Source organism: Ptychodera flava, chromosome 13, assembly GCF_041260155.1.
Source record: "Ptychodera flava strain L36383 chromosome 13, AS_Pfla_20210202, whole genome shotgun sequence".
Lineage (NCBI taxonomy): Eukaryota > Metazoa > Hemichordata > Enteropneusta > Ptychoderidae > Ptychodera > Ptychodera flava.
The window spans coordinates 23,758,620-23,775,646 of record NC_091940.1 but is presented as its reverse complement, the minus strand read 5'-3'; the positions used below and the strand labels follow the sequence as shown (position 1 = coordinate 23,775,646).

General features: G+C 35.4%; 1 protein-coding gene across 1 annotated transcript; it reads right to left on the bottom strand.

Moving 5' to 3' along the window:
• Window positions 1-3,428: 3,428 nt before the first annotated feature.
• LOC139147923 (steroid 17-alpha-hydroxylase/17,20 lyase-like) lies at window positions 3,429-17,027 on the bottom strand. The gene is made up of 9 exons (XM_070719147.1): window positions 16,781-17,027; window positions 16,265-16,432; window positions 15,803-15,896; window positions 15,145-15,303; window positions 14,723-14,931; window positions 6,991-7,116; window positions 5,989-6,228; window positions 5,317-5,415; window positions 3,429-5,054 (listed from the first exon to the last, which is right to left on the bottom strand). The coding sequence occupies exons 1-9, from the start codon at window positions 16,989-16,991 to the stop codon at window positions 4,786-4,788; spliced, it is 1,575 nt and encodes a 524-aa protein (XP_070575248.1). The 5' UTR covers window positions 16,992-17,027; the 3' UTR covers window positions 3,429-4,785.

The following is a 17,027-nucleotide window of genomic DNA, read 5'->3' as shown; positions in this document are numbered from 1 at the left end:
CTTTTTTATTTTAATCAGTTGATGACAAGAAGTAGCAAATATTATGCAACAGTATTGAAGAGAGGCACTGTATATGAAAGTCTCCCCTTTTCCTTAACCTAATCGGCCCCTTGTCTTTCATTTAAAGTTTCATCTCGCCATATTACCTATTGTTGCATTTTTTAAGGATGTAAAAAGTTGGATCAAACTGAAAATCGAAGAATTGTTATAGAAGCTGGTGGTACAGATAACGAAGAAGATGAGTGTACAGGTAGCTGTCTGGGAACAAGCTTGAGAACCTCAGTTCATCTCTGATTTAGATTTAAACTTCCAAGGGTCAGTAACTGAATTTTGATAAATTTCTGTATTTTTGTTCTGAATTAATCCAAGCTTTGGTAGCATGCTATGATCAACTAAATGTTGTCGGAGAATAAGCTTTCACAGACGTGTAGTCTCCCTTATTTAAATTAAAGCTGAAAGCGACAGACCATTCAGAGTAAAAATGTCCACTCTGAATTACTGGTTTTTCTGAAATTTTCACTCTGAATTTTCTGTCATTTTCAGCTTCAATTTTTCATCACACCCCTCGCATCTGACGAAGGAGACTTCAAGTCTTTGAAAGCTTATGCCCTTGTAACTTTTATTTGATCATAGCCTGTTACCAAACCGTAGATTATTTTGTATTGTAGCTCAACACGTCTCTTGTACTTAGCAAGTGGTTTTTAGCTTTGCTGTCAGCTAAATATGTGGATGTGTAGCATTGTCCTCAAATTTGTACATCCAAAGGCTTTTCTTCAAAACAGTCTGTACGAATCCTTTAATATTTGGATTACAGGTCCCAAGGGATTACCCTAATCAGATATGTTCAAATTATGATGAAATATGCAAATTTATATTTTTGAGGCTAATTTTGCTATTCTTTGGCAAAAATCTTCTTCTCTTTTACTGCCGTCTTCAATATTTGGTAAACATGTCCCTAAAAATGACCTTAGTCAAATTTGTGCTAGTTGTGATGAAATATTCAAATTTTTATATTTCATGGCAATTTTTGTCATTTTTTGGTAAAAAATCTTTAAAAGATATATTTCAAAAATGCTAATCAAACAGCTTTGATATTTAGGACATAGATCTCAGACATTTTTAAGACATTAGGGATTACCAGAATGTGATATTCAAGTTATGATGAAATGTACATTTTTTTCATTTTAAGAGTGATTTTTACCATTTTTGGTAAAAAAAAATTGTATAAATATTAATAGCGGGGTACACCAGAATTTGAAAGGTCTTTATGAATATGTTTTAAATTTCTGAGAAGTATATTTTTGAAATGTCACCTATTTATTTCAGGGTTTATTTAAAGATATTACAAACAAACAAACCTTTTTGTTTATGAAGGACTTTTTTGGACAAGGAAATAGGTTTTACCCTGCCAAGGACCCACTTTCCCCACTTTCTGCATGTTGTGCCTTACTGTGACACTTTGACAACTTGACATGTTGTGTTTACTTTAGTGTGGACAACTATATACCATGTGCACCAGAGAAGCCTTGACTAACTTTTTTTTCCTTCAAAATTTACAATTGTCTATACAAGAGGAAATGTCTTTAAGAAACCATCTTACAAAAATGGAGTATACATTTCATACATATACGTCTTTTCAACACAATAAGTATGCCAAATTTTGAGCTTTTACAGATGATTTTTGTACATTTTAAACAAGTATGAACATAAAACGTCATCCAGAATATGGTGATTTTTATTGCTTATGTTTTTGATAGGAAGGTGTCAACACTGTTGGTTTTTCCTGTGACAAACTTTACATACAAAGTTGCAATGTTATTTGCCCATTTTACAGTAAATTATTGTATTTTGCTCTAAAGCTGCTTTCGTGTATTTTTAGAATAAAATAATTTTACTGGATATCAATGGTCTGTCATGTTATTTCAAGGCTTGAACACCCCCTGAACGCCCAAAATTAAAGGTGTTCAACAAGCGCACATCATATGTTCTTGCCTTTAACACACTTATCGTTGAACGGCGTCCATGCGTTCAAAAAGTGTTACAGCCCTTTGAACGCGTAAAAGCGTTTAATTTTTTGAACACATTTCCCGTGCAACGTGTGTTCAGATATGGAACACCATGGTGTTCAATATAATGTCTGATGAACACGTAGCGTTCAAAATCTGCACACGTATGTTCAAAAATTGAACGTTGGTTGAACACGTAGTGTTAAATTTCTGAACGTCTAGAGGCGTTCAAAAAGTGTTACAAAAAGGCGTTTAATTGGTGTTCTATCCTTGAACACTTAACTTTACAGTGTACGTATGTCAAATTTTCATCAATTCAAATTCATTTCACGTTAGGATGTCATAATCACAAGCAACCTCCATGTTCTCCAGGTAGAAACGTAGATAGTGTAATTAGTGATTAAGGTTTATTTAGATGTAGGCATTAATCTACACACAGTCCCTTTCTGCATCGTTCCATATTATGTAAATACCCGTATGGCATGCATATTACTTTCCGTCCGATGTGAAAGAGTTGTTTAAGTGCAATCCTCTCAATATCATAATGTTCTGACAGGGGCTTCTGAACTTACATTGTACGTTCAGGAAAAGACAGCGTCGACAAAATTACACTCCGACCTTGAAACAAGCAGAAATGTAAGTGCCGTTACAAAACACTATTAATTTGCCGTCTCAAATTGCCCACTTTATAGTTTTCCCGTTAGCCTTCGAATCGAACCTCGACATTGCAAAGTGGACAATAATAGATCGGCGTACAGCTGCACAGCAGAGTACGCCGTGCAATGCAGTTCAGGTCACACACTCTGGATCATGCTATAATGTTTGACGCATCTAAATATTATAGATGTTTATCTCAACCCTGACAAGGGTCAGGTAGAGGTCAATCCATGAACTGAAAGCCAGCCAACTCAGCACTAAAATGAATCTGATGTGTAAGTATGATGCCTGTTATATAGTCTTAACTGTACTTAACTGTTTTTTGTCGAGAGTTTAATGAAAATAATAAACTTTACGATTTTAGTGTGTGTCACCAGTGTTTGTAATGGCCTGTATGACCAGTGGGCCAAAGTTATCGTCGCAATATTTTTCATATTGTCTTGCCAGCAAACTTATAGGTGTTATATTTAAAACCAATGCTCTGATCTGCGAACGATACCCAGTGTCTTGATTCAAACGAGCGAGTAGAGCAGCATTTATGGTCGTCATATTAAACAGAAATTACCGACGTCTTTCACTTTACGCTCGATGAACTTAAACAATTGTCAGTCTATTGAAATGCATAGAATGAAATCGAGGAGGACATCAGCATAAGAAGCTGTTTCACCAATACAAAATCCAAGTCAAAACTGCACGAAGATTGAAGAAATACAAACTATTTTCTTTCTTGAGACGATGACACATTGAGCTCGAAGTCCGTATGAGTTAGTGTATTAGCTGAAGCGCTATTTATTTCAAAGCTATCTTTTTGTTAGTCCAAATGATGTTTTACAGCCTGCTTAACGCTATTTTAATGATTCAATGCAGGCGCAGTAATTGTTACACAACAAACACTCATGCAAACAAAAGTTTACGCTGTTTGCTTCCCTTGAAGTTTTGTTGCGATGATTTTTATATGCCTTAAATGTTATATTGGGTTCATTTACATTAAATTAGTTCGAACATCGTCGATTTTGCTGTCAGCAAGTATCGTTTAAAACATTTAAGTGTTTTTGTGTTTTGGCTGGAAGTCTATCCATATTATCAATTAATACAACATAAAAGAGTATTATTACGGATACTGACTTGCATTAATATTAGTACCCTCAGGTACTAAGTACATGATACATTAATGTAAATTATCATAACATTAAATATCAGCACATACCATGATCTTCACATTGCACAACTCCTTTATTTAAGGAATACACTTTCTTATGGCTGTGATGTTTGATTTTTTGTCATTTTGTCCGGTTATGAAATAAATTCCCGCCGTACTCTATGAATCATGTGCCACCGAAAGATAATGCTGTGTTCAACTGTCAACAAAGCCTTACTGGGCCTACATCTTCCAGACATAACTTCATTCGTTGACAATTACAGAGCAAATTTGAACACAATACATTGTTAATTGTCTGTATGCTGATACTTCATATGTCAACCTGCTAAGGGAAAAGATGTCTTTGTCTGCCAAGAACAAAGTCGAAGGAAAATATCATCAAAATTTACAGTAATTGCCTCTTTTAATTGAAGCATTCTTTTAAGAGGGTATACGTATGCTAGATATCGGATATTTGAAAGGTGTAAGCACCTATTACCGCGCATCATATATGTGACAATCATCAAAAGTAACTGTGTTCGATATTTTCGTTAACATAAGCTAAAGCGTTAATCTTTAAAAGGTATCTCCTGTATAGAAAGAACGGTTCACTAACAGATTGAATAAATTGGAATATATCAAGAGTATCGTGTAGATTTGATTCATTTCCTTTTGTAGATGTTAAGCGCTCTTACAACATCAGCACTCGCTGGCTCTTGCCGTGTCAACAAAACTAATCAAAATAGGATATAGGATCACAAGTGTCACCTTCATAAACTACGGATTCGAATTAATTACAGATGAGTCAAGAAGTTCTTTTTAAGGTATTTTGCAGACTTATTCTTTCAAATAGGTCATGTACAACAGAAAAAAACTGTGTCTTAAGTCATGCGACATCTTTACGTTGTCATTAACACGAGTCAGAGCACCCGAGAGATCAACACACTCTCTGAACTCTTTCATTCTTTACCCATGATCTATGACTTAATCATACATTTCTCGGCCAATACGTGGCCTAGATACCACCTCGTATGGCGAGCATTCATTGATCCCAGTACTGCAGTCAGGTTTCAAGCTCGGTTTGCCCTGACCAGGTGCCGGCGAGAACGTGAAGTGGTGGAATAGACTTATACACGTGAATGTGATCCAATTCATCGCAGAAGACTCTCCCGCACACTTACGACGCCCAGCGGAGAACGGCAGGAAGGTGTTCGGTGTCGGCAAAACGCTGCCGTCCTCGTCCAGGAATCGCTCTGTATGGGAGACGAGAATGAAACATATTGTTATGGGATTCTGCACTTGTGCGCAGTTCTGAAGTAAACAAAAGACATTAAACTATATAGCATGTAGAATATTGGCTGCGCATATCTTACAGTCAGGAACATTATTCAGTGTACACGCCTAACATACAAATGGAGGCACAGTGTGAGGGGGGACTATGGTGGAGGGGAGAGACAACCACTCTATTCAAACCACTCTATTCAAAAATTCCTAGACCATTTGAATGAAACATACCTGGATGAAATTCCTCCGGTTCTTGCCAGTATTTGGAATTCATGTGAACATTTGCAAAGTGCATCCATATTTCTGTTCCGCTAGGTATGCTGTAGCCACCTGAGAAAGTTAAAGTACCAGTTTTCGTTGTCGATGATATTTATGTCAGTGCAATGCCAGTAACCACAAATAATCTTTAAAACTGTAGCTCACGTTTTTAAGAAATACTCTCCAGAAATAGGGCAGGCGGATTATTTTGCTTCTTAATACACTCGTTTTAAATCATGTTCAAAGGGGAATTGCATGCTACGTTGCGTATTCTGACTATATCTCCCTCGCCTTAAGTATTAGAAATAACCATATTGAATAATAATGAGAAAGGTTGTGGTCGCCCCGATGATGAACTCCCTTTATTACCCAGAGGAGATTGAGTTTAAGCGACAGCAAAGACGTCTATCTAGTCAGTCCGACTGACTTGAGTGAATCATTGCTACTGCAGACCAAATTTGTAGCAAAGTGTGAGAACTCGTGCGATAGACCCTTAATATTTTGACATGTCATATGTCTTACATAGTGGTCATATTGGATTTTCCGAAAATCTTAAATTTATTTTTTCTAAAACAATAATCGTTAATAAAGATTGACTTAGATTAGATTGTCGCAAATAAAAAAAATCATTAAAGGCCTACCTACCTAAACAAGTATCTTCAAGAGTTTGGTGCGGTAAACCCCTGAGTGCAACCGTTCTTATTCGCAAGACCTCAAGAATAACAGCTCGGCAGTACCGTAATGTACCAGCGTCGGACGACAGCAGAAGACTCTTTCGTCCAATTACATCGTCAATTTCCTTCTGCATTCTCGTCTGCACATCCGGGTAATTAACTAAATAGGCTACAAGCCAAGCCATGGTGGTTACGGTGGGGACCATTGCAGCTGTGTGTTAAAAGAGACAATGAAGAAACTATTGGCCAAGCAGCAAAAATTTAAAAATTGGAAGGGTGATTATACCGATTGTATTCATACCGACATTCGGAATATTCTTGATTTTCAAAATTTGCAGCTAAATGTTAATTATTGTTCATTGTTATGCAAACCAATACTAAAACTATACCCCTGCCTTTCTTTTCGTTAAATTCGTCCACAAATCGTCAGTCATATGCACGTTATTTTGTCCGAGCTACTCGCTGACAGGTTGTTCAGGTAAGTTAAATTTGGACGTTGAGTGGTTGCGTTGCGATTAGTCAACACACATACTTTCATTTCTTTTCAATTTTTCCTTCAATTTGTTGATAAAGTTTTGCGATAAACTGGACTTCGGAATTATACGTAAAATGCATAGCATCCATATACTTCATAACTTTTCTTTTATAACCACTGACACTTTTGGCATTAAATAATTGTAGAGCAAAATTTAATTACGTACGGTATTAACGGACATCATCGAGGACTAACAAAAGTACATCTGGTTATCTGTGATATGATAAATACTGGCTTAAGATAAACAAGACCACTGCTGTCAATGTCACTTTTTGTAACAAGTTTCTCATCTGGCATGGACAAGGTTTTTTTTTTTAATTTTAGATAATATGTTTGAAAATGGAAGTGAAATTCTGTGAGGATTGCCTAGCTATTATAGTTCTTTTACATTTACAATTAAAAAGGGGTATCGTGCAATAATCATTTTAATTACAATACCTATGAATACATTAGATAGTATTTGCCTCACGTTAACGTCTGTAAGCCAACTGCTCACGTCTCTACCAGATTCATCCGCATCTTTCAGGAATTTTAACAAGCCGTCACAAATACCGTAGACCTCCCCTATCAAAAGGATTGACACGGAAATTGATTTTAAAAGTGTACTGTGGTGTAAGTCTAATGAACATTGTTGATTGCCATGACGACGGCGGTGCTGCTGTCGATAATGCTGCTGCTGCCACTGATACTACTGCTGCAGCTGATTATGATTAGAACGACGTCGATGTTGATCATCATTATCGTCATCGACATTTCCATCATCATCACCACCACCACCACCAACACCAACACCAACAACAGCACTACCATCAGGCCGAGGTAAAAAATCGGACGTGTGGTTCCAGTCATAAAACATACAGTAATTTTAACTCACCGAACCGAAGTTTGTAAAAGTCATATGTAAACACAGAAGTACAAAAATAAAAAGAACATGTAAACCTTGGTGACAAAATAGAAAACCATGAAAACTCTAGGATCAACTAGTGTAGGGCCTTATACATAGATGTTCTGAAGTTTCAAAATTGCTCCAAAAAGGAAACGAGTATACAGGTATAGACGGGTATATGTATGCCCAAATGCTGAAGATGGTAACACGATAACACTAATATCTAATATCGAAACCTGTTATGAAAGAACTGTTTACAGCTGCATTGTTCGGTCTCTCAAATTTCTACAATTCTTTTCTAATCTACCACTTGCGAAGTTCATTTCAAAGGTCTTGGAGAAAGAAAAACTTTCACCGTCTTCATTTTTTTGAAAATCGTAAATTTTATTCTTACCACAGAGAGTTAACACAGGGGTGGCGGCCTTTTGAATTTATCGCAAAATGTTGAGTAATTTGTATCGCTAGTTCTAAACGTTTTACGGTGACTCCTGACTTTTATTGGTGATTTTGTAAGATACTGGTTGAAAGTTTCATTCAGGAAAGTTTGAGCAAAAGTTTAAGTCTCTCACTTTCGAAAGGCAAACTACCTTAAGACAAAACTAAAAAAATTAAATGAAAAATTTCCGACTCAAGTACCTTATTTATGAAAAGCATGTAATCGGAAGTACACACCTATTATCATCATCATTATACTGGAAGGGGCTGTGATAGCCGTTAAGATAATCATCATTCTGCTGATTGCAATGCTATAGATTTCGTTTGCCATCGCGATAATCTGCCATTTTTGGCAATGGTGGTGATTTAGTGGTTGTGGTTGTGGGGGTGGTGATTGGGTCGGTGTTGATGACAGCTGTGCTGACGGTTGCGATCGATAATGTGGCATTTTTAACAGTGGTGATAATTTGGTGGTGGTGGTGCTGCTGCTGTTGTTGGATCGGTCTTGATGACAGCTGTGCTGACGGTTGCGATAATGCGGCAATTTTGGCAGTGGTGGTGATTAGGCGATGGTGGTGGTGATTCAATAGGTGTTGATGACAGTATGCTGACGGTTGCGATGATGTGGCATCGGTGGCGTTGATTAGCTGTGGTGGTTGCTATGGTGGTCGCTATGACATATGGCCATCGCGATGAGGCTGGCATTTGCGGAGTTAGTCCGTGGGCTAGAGGGGGTCTACGTGCACCCCCCTCCCACAGGATAACAAACCTGTATTTTTCAAAAGCCTTGGGATCCCTACAATACAAAATGGAATTTAACAGAATAAATATAATGATGCAATAGCTGTTATGGTCATGTTTTGAAGGTACCGCAAAATCACCATTTACTAACTCAAATGCTTTTTCGTCAAATCTGTCTTCTTATAAGTCATGTACTGAGCTTATTTTTTAAACATAACCTCACTTGTTTGGTATCATTAGAAGACTAATTTATTGTTCTTTAAGATGACATATAGTACTATGCAATATCTTCTACAGTTCTTGTGAAATATGACCAAAACTCACCCCATACCCCAAAATGTAACATTGCAAATAACAGTAAATCTCAAATTATACCAATTTATAAGCTTGGCATAATACAAAATGCAATGCTTTGAATGAAATCTGTTTTATTTGATACAGGGTCATGTCAGAAATATGAATTAGACTTTTAACAGAAAAAATATTGGGACTCTAGAGCTGTAATAGTCATATTTTGAAGGGTACCGCAAAATCACAGTGTTGCAGATTTGCATGCATTTTTGTTAAAGCTGTCTTCCTATAAGTCATCTGCTGAGCTTGATTTTGAATATAACCTCACTTGTTAGGTATCATTATAAAGATAATTAACAAATCTTTAAAATGACATATTGTTACATGCAATATCTTGTATAGTATTCATGATATATGACGAAAACTTACTCCATACCCCAAAGTTTACATTGAAAATTGCAGTCATAGCTAAGATCAAATTCTACAAATTTTTTAACCTAGACATATAAAATCTGTCCGTTTTTGCTATTGAATCTGTTTTATGTGGTACAGAGACATGTCTGAAATATGAAATAAGACTTTTAACAGAAAAAAATATTGGGACTCTACACCTGTAACAGTCATATTTTGAAGGTACCGCAAAATCACAGTGTTGCAGATTTGCATGCATTTTTGTTATATTTGTCTTCTTACAAGTCATCTGCTGAGCTTGTTTTTGAATATAACCTCACTTGTTAGGTATCATTATAAAGATAATTAACAAATCTTTAAAATAACATATTGTAACATGCAATATCTTGTATAGTTTTCATGAAATATGACCAAAACTTACCCCATACCCCGAAGTTAACATTGAAAATTGCAGTCATAGCTAAAACCAAATTCTACAAATTTTTTAGCTAGACACAAAAAATATGGCCATTTTTGCGATTAAATCTGTTTTATTTGATACAGGGACATGTCGGAAATATAAAATAGACTTTTAACAGAAAAACTATTGGGACTCTACAGCTGTAACAGTCATGTGGATAGAGGGACTGTGGTTTTGAAGGGTACCGCAAAATCACAGTGTTGCAGATTTGCATGCATTTTTGTTATATTTGTCTTCTTACAAGTCATCTGCTGAGCTTGTTTATGAATATAACCTCACTTGTTAGGTATCATTATAAAGATAATTTACAAATCTTTAAAATAACATATTGTAACATGCAATACAAATCTTTAAAATAACATATTGTAACATGCAATATCTTGTATAGTTTTCATGAAATATGACCAAAACTTACCCCATACCCCAAAGTTTACATTGAAAATTGCAGTCATAGCTAAAACCAAATTCTACAAATTTTTTAGCTAGACCAAAAAATCTGGCCTTTTTTGCTATCAAATCTGTTTTACTTGGTACAGGGACATGTGAGAAATATGAAATAGACTTTTAACAGAAACAATATTGGGATTCTATGGCTGTAACCGGCATATTTTGCGGGGTACTGCAAAATCACAGCAGTGCAGACTCATATGCTTTTTTTTTAATTTTGTCCCATTGTAGGTCATCTGCTGAGCTTATTTTATTACATAACCATGTTTATTTTTATTTTATTTTTTTATATATAATATTCATCCACAGCGGACACGATACGTGTACCGACATAGGATAGGATAACTGAAACAGGTGCGAACCACCTATACAAAGACAGTCACCCTAATGAAATGAAATATGTACAAATGAAAAAAAGCAAACAACAATAACATACAGGAGATAAAAAGTGAAGAAAGTCTAAAACAAAAATGAAGAAAGTCTAAAACAAAAATGAAGAAAATCTAAAACAAAGTACACTTGAAAAGGCAATTTAGTAGTTTTTAAAAAGACATATTGTTATATGCCATATCTTATATACTTTTTATTGAATATGACGAAAACTTACCCCATACCACAAAGTTTATGTCGAAAATTACTTTCGTAACTTTCGTCAAATTCTACCAATTTTCTAGCAAGACATAACAAATAAGGCAATGCTTTATGTGAAATCTTTTTATTTGCTACTGGGGAATGTCAGAAATATGAAATAGACTTTTAACAGAAAATATATTGGGACTCTACAGCTGTAACAGTCATATTTTGAAGGGTATCGCAAAATCACAGTATTGCCAACTCGCATGCTTTTTTGTTAAATCTGTCTTCTGTCTTCTTATAAGTCATCTGCTGAGCTTGATTTTTGACTTAACCTGGCTTGTTAGGTATCAATAAAAAGGTAATTTACTAGTTTTTTAAAATGACATATTGTAATATGCAATATCCTGTTTAGGTTTCATGAAATAGGACCAAAGCTTACCCTATACCCCAAGGTTTACACAACAAATTACTGCAAATCTGAAACTCTACCATTTTTACAATTTATTAACTTTGTGTACAAAAGGCAATGCTTATATGCAATCTATGAAATCTGCGTTTATGTTAAAAAGTATGTCACAAATATGAAATTAACTTTTAACAGGAATATAATATGATTTGATAGCCTTTTGGATCATATTTGGAAGGGTACCTAGGTATCAGGGCAAATTTGCCGAAACACATACATTTGACATATATTGGTTACCTCTCCAGAAATGATCCAAATGGCTACTAAATTGTATCATCTTCCCATTGAAAGTAAATTTTATACTTGTGACATACTTTTGTAACAAATAAATCAGATTTCATACAAGAATTGCATTTTGTATTATGTGTAGCAAAAAATGGTAGAATTTAAGATAAGCCATAATTTGCGATTTGAACTTTTGGGTATGGGGTAAAGTTTGACCATATTTCAGAAAAAGTATGAAGGACATTGCATATTACAATATGTCATCTTAAAGAAGAATATATTGCCCTACTAATGATACCTCACAAACCAGGTTGTGTTACAAAATAAGCTAAGCAGATGACATACAAGAATAAGAATTTAACAAAAAAGTTGCCAGTCTGTGGTACTACGATTTTGCATTTCCCTTTAAATTAGGCTGTTACAACTATACAATCCAACTATTTTTTCTGTTAAAAGTCTATTTCACATATCTGACATGACCAAGTACCAAATAAAACAGATCTAATACCAAAACAGAGCTCTTTTATCATGTCTAGCTAAAAATTCGCGGAATTTGATCACGTTAGCTATGACAGTACTTTCTATATGCACCTTGGGGTATGGGATAAGTTTCGGTCATATTTCATGGAAGCTGTACAAGATATTGCCTGTTACAATATGCCATTGTAAATAACAGTTAATCATTTTTTCAATGATACTAAACAAGCCAGGTTTTAATCAATAAAAAGCTCAGCAGACGACTTATAAGAAGACAAATTTAACAAAAACGAATGCGAATCAGGAATACTGAGATTTTGCTGTACCCTTAAAAATACAGCTGTTTCAGCTATAGAATCCCATTATATTTTCTGTTAAAAATCTATTTCACTTTCTTAATATGTGTCGACGTCAGTACCTAATAAAACAGATTTCATACAAAACATTGCCCCACTTTTTATGTCTAGGTGAAAAATTGTTAGAATTCGACATTAGCTATGACAGTAATGTCCAATGTAAACTTTGGGGTATGGGGTATGTTTTGGTCATATTTCGTGAAACTTAAAGAAGATATTGCATATAACAATATGTCACCTTTAAAGACTAGTAAATTACCTTTCTATTAATACCTAACAAGTCAGGATATATTTAATAACAAGCTCAGCAGATGACTTATAAGGAGACATATTTAACAAAAACGCATGCGAGTCATAAATACTGAAATTTTGCGGTACCCCTGAGAATACGACTGTAGAATCCCAATATTTTTTCTGTTAAAAGTTCATTTCGTATTTCTGATATAGCAAAGTTCAAAATAAAACAGATTTCATACAAACAATTGCCCAATTATTTATGTCTCCGTAAAAATTGGTAGAATTTGACATTAGCTATGACAGTAGTTTTCGATGTAAACTTTGGGGTATAGGGTATGTTTTGGTCATATTTCATAAAAACTGTACAAAATATTGCATGTTACAATATGTCATTTTAAAGACTAGTAAATTATTTTACTAATGATACCTAATAACTTACACTATATTCTATAAAAAGCTCCAATGACATATGAAGATAGATTCAACAAAAATGCACGTAAGTCAGGAATATTGAATTTTGCTGTACCCTTCAAAATCTGACTGTTACAATTACAGAATTCCGATCTTTGTTCTGTTAAAAATCTATTATATTTCTGACATGACCAGTTACCGAATGAAATATATTTCATACAAAAAATGCCTGATTTTATATGTCAAGGTAAAGAAAATGGTAGAATTTGATATTAGCTATGACTGCAATTTTCAATGTAAACTTTGGGGTATGGGGTAAGTTTTCGTCATAAATCATGAATACTATACAAGATAGTGCATGTTACAACATGTCATTTTAAAGATTTGTAATTTATCTTACTCATGATACCTAACAAGTGAGGTGATATTCAAAATAAAGCTCAGCAGATGACTTGTAAGAAGACAAATATAACAAAAATGCATGCAAATCTGCAACACTGTGCTTTGCGGTACCCTTCAAAATATGACTGTAACAGCTGTAGAGTCCCAATAGTTTTTTCTGTTAAAAGTCTATTTCATATTTCTGATATGTTCCTGTACCAAATAAAACAGATTTAATAGCAAAAAAGCCAGATTTTTTGTGTCTCGGTAAAAAAAATTGTAGAATTTGGTTTTAGCTATGATTGCAATTTTCAATGTAAACTTTGAGGTATGGGGTAAGTTTTGGTCATATATCATGATGAATACTATACAAGATATTGCATGTTACAGTATGTCATTTTAAAGATTTGTTAATTATCTTTATAATAATAACTAACAACTGAGGTGATATTCATAAACAAGCTCAGCAAATGACTTATAGGAAGACAGCTTTAACAAAAATGCATGCAAATCTGCAACACTGTGATTTTGCGGTACCCTTGAAAATATGACTATTACAGCTCTAGATTCCCAATATTTTTTCTGTTAAAAGTCTCTTTCATATTTCTGACATATCCCTGTATCAAATAAAACAGATTTCATCCAAAGCATTGCATTTTTTATTATGCAAAGCTAAAAAAATTGGTATAATTTGAGATTTACTGTATGTGGGGTAAGTTTTGGTCATATTTCACAAAAACTGTAGATATTGCATAGTACAATATGTCATCTTAAACGTTTTCTAATGATACCAAACAAGTGACGTTGTGTTAAAAAATAAGCTCAGCACATGACTTACAAGAAAACAGATTTGACGAAAATGCATTTGGGTTGGAAAATGGTGATTTTCGGTACCCTTCTTAACAAGACCATAACAGCTCTCGCATCCCTATATTTTTTCTGTCAAAATTCCATTTCGTATTCTAGGGATCCCAAGGCTTCTGAAAAATACAGGTTTGTTATCCTGTGGGGGGTGCACTTCGACCCTCTCAAGCCCACGGCCTAAGTGTAATGATGACAATATTCGGGTTAATGATGATGGTAATATTGTTGCTAACTTTGATGCTCCCGTGCCTGATGCTGTTAACGATGTTGATATTACGGTAATAACTAATGATTTGAATGGTTGTGCTGATAATTCCTAATCATTCTCTCTCTACTTGCAATAAAATGGAAAGTGACAGCATGGCAGTAAAAGTCAAAGCTACATTTACAGGAGTGCCAATAGAAAAGCAATAGCCTGTTCATGAAGCTTCATTCTCAAATAAAAATTTGATGTACTACGTTCATAACAGGAATATCACCATAAATGCGAGGTTTTAATGACATACCTTCGTTATGCTGCGTCTTTTGCTGATCGATTTTAGATTGGATTAGCATCAGCCAGTCACTTACAGCTTTCTTAGTTTCAAGGACACCCTTGGTCGGTACGTGTCGTAAAATCGGGAATATCTCGGCTGGCAATACGTGACTGAATCTTTTGCTGAGATTTTGAAATGTACTAATTATTTCTCGAAATTCGGGATCATCAATCTTGTACCTGACAGAAAACGCATTAGTAACAAGGTCGTTTAATTTTTGTATGCACAGTTGGAACACAAACATTTGAGTTCGACCAGTGGCATGCACTCTGACTCGCAAACGTTATGAGATATTTTGAAGTCTCGTTATGGGGTTATCATTGTGCGTTTTTAATGTGACGATACTGTCCTACTGCAATCCTCTGCAGGTAGTATTTGTATCATAAACTTACTTCCGACCAAAACACATAGAAGAAGCAGCGCTGCCGACGACCAACGCTAAGTAAGGCTGCAGATTGAAGGGCTTTCCATTTCTGTCGTAGATGGAATTTTTCACTTTCAGAAAGGCATCTCTGGCAGAATCTTCCATCCTGTGTCTAACAGTAGCATTCCTAAAAACGGTAAGTTTAGCATAATGTCATTGTGAGATGCACGTAATATACACAGGATATGGCGTCGCAAATGCTACAAGCGTTATATAAACGTATCAACAGTTTGTGTAAGCATGCATTTGTATATTGAGGGACCATGGAAACAACCCAGGAAATATGAGGGGGACCATGGATTTTCTCCATAATTTACTGGGGGACCACGAAAAAAGATCACTGGGGAAAAAGAAAAACCTCCGGCCTCCCCGGGAAGTATATTCTGTACAGTCTCTTAGTGCATAAGAAAGAAAAATAATACAAAACGCGCATGAGCATGTCCATGAGTACAGCCTAATTTGAGAAAGTCGGGTGAGTTGGATGGAGCGAGGATGAATTGATAAGGGATGTTAGAGTTGATGGATGGATTGTCGGCAGATAGCCGGCGGATAGATGGATAAGAAGAATGAGTTGTATGGGTTGGAAGGAGGGAGATGGGTGAAAGATTGCTGTATTGATTTCCTACCTTAACAATCGAATTAAAAGTTTGCGCCGTGCCACGTACTCTGGTGAGTAACTGCAGTCGGTAATATCTTTTCCTCCTTCACTGAGCACGTCATCTTCAAAATGATGAAAAGGGGCGTGAACAATTCTACAATTCTGAGAGAAATTACCGTGTGTGTTCATGTATTTAAATTTTGCTCTTACTCCTCTAATATCACTATATATTTGCCGAAAAATTGCTTATAAGATTATTCCATAAGATAACATCATTATACAGACTATGTCACTTTAAGGGGAAATCTAACCTGTATATCAGAGCATTTAGGATAAAAATCTATGAAGTGCTATACCTTTGAAATTTGATTCTTACAATGTAAAAGTTTTATCTTGCATTTTACCATGCACCCATGAACTGAAACATAAATTCTTAATATTAATTACTTTATTGCAAAATGGGGAATGTGGGGAACGTTTTCACACTCACTGAAAAATCTCCATGGTTTTCCGCTGAACTCCTTCTTTACTAAGGCTTCTCTGATCATGTCGACGTCGTTAATGATAACTTTTTTCCGTCCATTTATCTTAACGGAAAGTATGTCACAATATCGCTTGCTGAGAGTCAACAGAATCTCTGACTGGTCGCCCCTCAAACCTGAAATGAAGTGAGGGTCACCGTCTGATATTGTCGATGGAGAATTTCACATTCGCTGAGGGATTCGCAATTTTACAGGACTTCGTGCCGAAATACACAATACGTTCCCAACATTCGTTTAAAACTCTCTTGGTGGTAAATGTTGATGCATTGTCCATTAACTTATTAATATCCTGTCTGCTTTGTCTTTTACTCCCAAATCGTTTGTTAAAGTGTTGTGTGTTCAAATTGTCAAGAAAACCTCAAACAATAATGGTCCTCCGCGTATTTCAAGATGTCTCACTGAAAAACTGTCCTTTTCTAGACTACAGAGACACATTGACTTCGTCCCTCAAAACACCGACTCACCTAAGGAGTTGACAACAAAGGGCAATGCAACTGGCCCAGGAGGAAACCCGTTTGGCACGTACATACTGAACAGTGCAGCTAGCACAAACGCTAATACTGCTGTCATTATAACATCAGTTGAGCTTATGGGAAAGGAGAAAACCGTATCCGGTATGATAGAAACCATTTTGTTGGCTTGATGTCCTATAGAGGATATATAAAAAGTGCACATGAATTTGCGATTCTCATTGATCTTGTACCTTTTGAA